The sequence below is a fragment of the Hydra vulgaris genome, chromosome 05 (genome assembly GCF_038396675.1).
Source record: "Hydra vulgaris chromosome 05, alternate assembly HydraT2T_AEP".
Lineage (NCBI taxonomy): Eukaryota > Metazoa > Cnidaria > Hydrozoa > Anthoathecata > Hydridae > Hydra > Hydra vulgaris.
The window spans coordinates 45425995-45431200 of NC_088924.1; the positions used below are offsets into that span (position 1 = coordinate 45425995).

The 5206-nt window shown below is 28.5% G+C and overlaps 1 protein-coding gene across 1 annotated transcript; it reads left to right on the forward strand.

Moving 5' to 3' along the window:
- The first annotated feature begins 1631 nt into the window (after positions 1-1631).
- Positions 1632-3266, forward strand: LOC136080428 (uncharacterized). Its single transcript, XM_065797050.1, has 3 exons — positions 1632-1706; positions 1791-2348; positions 2484-3266. Exons 1-3 carry the CDS (start codon positions 1632-1634, stop codon positions 3264-3266), a joined length of 1416 nt encoding a protein of 471 aa, XP_065653122.1.
- The last annotated feature ends 1940 nt before the right edge of the window (positions 3267-5206 follow it).

Sequence of the window (5206 nt, forward strand, 5' to 3'; positions counted from 1 at the left end):
AATATAATATAACTAAAGGATATAGGTATCGTTTAAAATGTACAGAGTGTCCTATACTTATAAATAATTTATTTTTTAACATAATTTAACATAACAAGCGACTAAAAAAAATATTTTAACATAACAATAATTTAACATAACATAAAAATAATTTAACATAACAAGCGACTAAAAAAAATAGTCTACCTATGTACCTGGTTATAATTGTGACCTACCATAAAAAAAATTCAAAAATTCAAAAAAGCTTACTCAGGAACAATACATTGTTTAGGAAGACTGTTATGGTCATCCATTGGCAAACGTTGTGTATCATTTATTTCTTCCGATTCTGTAAACAATAGAGTTTTACTCGTTTCTCTACTGCTGTTATTTAATAATATTAGATTGTCTGGATTTGATAGATTATTAGCAGCAAATCTGTGAACATATTTATATTAACAGTAAATCTGTGATCATTTTGGTTTCTATGGGAAAAATATAAGAAAATTTATATAACTTGCATGTACCAAAAGATATTATTTATAAATTATATCCAATTTTAAATAAAGATTTTACGATAAACATTCGGGCTTGTTATGTTCATGCATGGACAAACAGGGTGTATCATTTAGTTCTTCGGATTCTGTAGTCAATAGAGTTTTACTAGTTTCAGTGCTGCTCTAACTTGATAGTATTAGTATTAGATCGTCTGGATTTGATAGGTTATTCTCATTAACAATAAAGCTGTGATCATTTTGATTGCTTGTATCATTTACTACATTTTCAACTGAACACATAAATAACGATTACTACACATATCTACATTTTAGATAGAAATTATTTACATGAAATAATAAATAACATAACAATATTTAGTATAAATAATAATATGAAGTATAAACAATAAATAACATAACAATATGTACCTATAGGGGAGATGGGGGCGCATTGATCGCCGGGGCAGTATGATCTTTTGGCTTTTACTCGTTCATTTTTGCCTTACTAGAAGTGAGGTTACAATTTAATTAACCATTATGCTTCCCTAATTGATTATTAGTAATATTTTTTCATAAGGTTATCAGCGTCAAAAAAAATAAAGAAAATATTGTTTTTCGTCATAAAAAGTGATTTTTTTAAATCGTACGATAATTTAAATATATTTTTATTTAGATGTCTGTATGGGTTAACAACAATTTTATTTTAAATTTGTAAGTGTTAGGTGTATAATATAATATATAATTTTTATTTGGCTGCAATTTATACAGTAGATATTGCTATCAATATGTTACCTATACCTATTGGGGTACATTGATCTTTGACTATGCGGGGCCCATTGATCGGAGGATCAAAGTACCCCATAGAAGACGAAGTGCCCCATGTTTTTGTTTATAAGCAATACAGTTAAACGAATGGAATTGTATTTATAACTTAAAAAAAAAACTATATATAAACAAACAATAGCTTTTAGCATTTCATTTTTTAAATCTACTTATGTTATAAGCTAGTAATAATAATACTATTATTTTATAATATCAAAAGAATAATATTTAACATAATAATTAAAAAATATTTAACATAATATTATTATGTTAAATATTAGCATTTATTAAAAACATATGTTTTTATTGATATATTTTTTTACAGATCTTAAAATGGTTAGAAATAGAATTAAAAAAACAAATAATGTTGCTATACCAAGTGAAACAATGAAAGTAGCTGTTAATAAAGTTTTAGAAGGAACACAACTGAATGTTGTAGCACGTCAGTTTAACATAGATAGAATGACTTTAAAAAGATATTGTCGTAAATAGAGGCTTAATCCAAATGAAGCTTTCAAGCCTAACTACAACAATAGACAAGTTTTTACAGCAGAAGATGAAAAAAGTTTATCAAGTTATTTACTAATTGCATCAAAAATGAACTATGGCCTTTCAACTAGGTCAACGCGATTATTGGCATATGAATTTGCTTTAAAAAACAATAAGATATGCCCATCATCATGGATCAAAAATAAAATTGCAGGCATTGATTGGTTGCAAGGTTTTATGAAAAGACAACCAGAGTTGTCTCTACGAACACCTGAAGCAACGAGCTTCGCTCGATCACTAGCTTTTAACAAACACACTGTAAGAGAGTTTTTTCAAAATCTTAAAACGGTAAGAAATCGATATAAATATAATCCTAACTGTATATATAATGTTGATGAAACTGGTTTAACAACCGTTCAAAAGCCGGTAAAGGTTTTAACTGGTAGAGGAAGCAAACAAGTTGGAAGAATCACATCTGCAGAACGAGGAACATTGGTAACTGCATGTTGTGCCTCTAATGCTATTGGAAATTCCATTCCTCCATTATTTATTTTTCCTAGGGTAAAGTTTCATGATTACATGATTAAATAAGGACCTCCTCGATGTGTGGGATTTGCAAATCCTTCTGGTTGGATGAACTCAGAAATTTTCATAGAATGGATTAAACATTTTGTTAAATATTCAAACTGTTCTCAGGAATCTCCAGTTTTGTTACTTCTCGACAGTCATGAAAGTCATATTTCTGTTAAAGGCTTGGAGCTTGCAATTCAACACGGAATTACAATGATAAGTTTTCCTCCCCATTGCAGCCATAAATTGCAGCCATTAGATAGAACTGTTTTTGGACCATTGAAAAGGTTTTACAATTCTGCATGTGATAATTGGATGGTTTCACACCCAAGACCAATGACCATTTATGATATTGTTTCAATAGTTCGAGAACCGTATACAAAAGCTTTCTCACCATCTAATATACAGACAGGATTTAGAGTAGCTGGCATTGAGCCATTCAATTCTGAAATTTTCAAAGATGACGAATATTTACCATCATCAATTACAGATAGAGCTGCTCCAGATACAGTTACTATCACTCCTGTCAACAACATGGAATCTGAAACGATACCAGCACATGTTAATCACATAGAGTCTGAAATAACTATAGTAAATATTGAAACAAGTATTTTAAACAAAGTGTCAACAAGTGTTGCTTCTATAATCTCACCTGAGGTTTTAAAACCTTACCCAAAAGCATCTGCCAGAAAAAAAAATGTTAAAAGTAGGCAGTTAAAAACAAGGATCTTGACTGATACTTCTGTCAGAAATGAAATTCGTTTGTCAAAAGAAAAGAAAATTTTGAAGCAAACCAAAAATCAACAAAAAGTCTCCACAAAAGATAAGAAAGAAACTAAGAATTACTTGCCTAGGAATAAAAAACAATGTAAACCAAAAGCTGCTTCACAACTTGACTTTCACAAATGATGAAATATTCTTAATCAAAATATTGTACTTTTAACAAGTTTTGTAAACTTAAAAGTTGTATTCTTATTTCAGTCTTTATATTTCAGTTCTTATAAATTTCAAGTTGTTGTAAAGTTTTAAACGCATATAAAGCGGGTAGCTTATAGCTGCTGTGATTTATACATTTTTTAATTAAAAATTAGACTAGTGGCTTTAACTGCTATATTTAAAAAATAATTAAAAAATTTAGATGTATTATATGTTATACAATATTACCCTTTGACTAAATTATTTACAAGATTTAGTTATAGAAGTGTTAAACGTTTAGATAATATTACACATATAAGATCAATGTGCCCCAAGTCGGAGATCATAGTACCCCATAGTTTGGGGTACATTGATCTTTTGAGAGGGTTGTTTAAAAGTTAAAATTATTCATGTTTATCATTTTTTTAAATCAAAATATTTATATATTCCAAAAGCCAGATAGTTCTACATGTGTTTCGTAGTTAATAAGTTTTTACATCTCTTTCAAGTTCTGCGCAATTTTCAAAACACTGCTACGGCGATAAATGCGCCCCCATCTCCCCTATGTATAATATATTTGCAAAGTTAATAAAACGTATGGTTTTCTAGCTAAATAACCTTACTTGGCGATGTGTGAGGCTGTTTATTATTGTCATGTTATTATATATGTCAGTCTCTATTTTATAAAATGAATTAAAAAACTATTTATTTATAGTATAATAATAATACATAAATACTAGTTTCCTAATGCTATTATCATCACAATATTAATGGTATTCGTTTTAAAGTGAAATTTTCTATCAATTTTATTGTTTTAATGTTATATATATATATATATATATATATATATATATATATATATATATATATATATATATAATTTATACTTTATTTACAACACCATTTGATATACAACAAACCCCTACAAAGCTTACAATAATTCAGTTAAGATTCAATCTGAGTTATTGAAACGTAATAAATTTAACATCAATAGAAAAGTAAAGCTGTCATTATTTAAAATATAAAGGGTGTTGTCAAAATATGTTGAAAATAAAATTAAGTTACTAATAAAATCACGTTCAACAATGATAAACATTCTTACTGTAGTAAAAAATAGTACTTACTAATAAATTTGAACAAATAAACATAAAATTAACAAAAACAATGAATAAATAAGAACTTTAACTTGAACTTTAACTAAATCTTGAATTCGAATTAGTTGGTACTAATTTGTTCAAGCATAACCTTAAAAAATAAGTTTTTATAACAAATTATATGTATAACTAGTTATACATTTAGTTAACTATCAGGAATTATGTTTAAGGTGACAAATTTCCATACGGAAACCACATGGGAAAATCCGTCCCACGTAAATCCCATCAATCCCACACGGAACCCACGCGGAACCCATGTGGGACGCGGTTTTAGTCGTTACTAGAATCCTAGAAAATAATACTGATATCTTCTCTAGTTTGCAATTCGGAACATTCTCATATCTGCAAAATTGAGGAATCCAGTTTCCATCCCGTCTTCGCCAAATTCGCATATACACACATATACGCAATGTTTTAACTACTATTCCAAATATCAACTGTAAACGCTACGAACTGCGTCTTCTCTAATTATAGTCTTGGATACTTAACTTCCTGGTCATATTGTTTCTTTATCAGGATTAAGGTAGTTTTCGAGGTACTTTCCGTCTTCCAAGTTTTGAAAAAGTATGGTCCTAGAGACATGTTTATAAACGAGTCGGAGGATTTCCGATGTACATAAAGAAAAACGTTATACATAACTTGAGGTTTATTGTACTTAACATTGTGCATAAGTGGGTTTCTAAATAAAAATCTCAAATAACTATCCAAACGTGAATTTTTTTCAGAAATTCTGATTATGATAAAAAATCATAACTATTGAAACTATGAACAACAAGATCC

What these genes read in the sequence shown, in the direction of transcription:
- LOC136080428 (XM_065797050.1), top strand. Translation starts at nt 1,632, where the DNA reads ATGGTTAGAAATAGAATTAAAAAAACAAATAATGTTGCTATACCAAGT. An exon ending in TGAAAGTAGCTGTTAATAAA is followed by an intron (nt 1,707 to 1,790) that starts GTTTTAGAAGGA and finishes TGTCGTAAATAG; the next exon opens with AGGCTTAATCCAAATGAAGC. An exon ending in CATTATTTATTTTTCCTAGG is followed by an intron (nt 2,349 to 2,483) that starts GTAAAGTTTCAT and finishes AACTGTTCTCAG; the next exon opens with GAATCTCCAGTTTTGTTACT.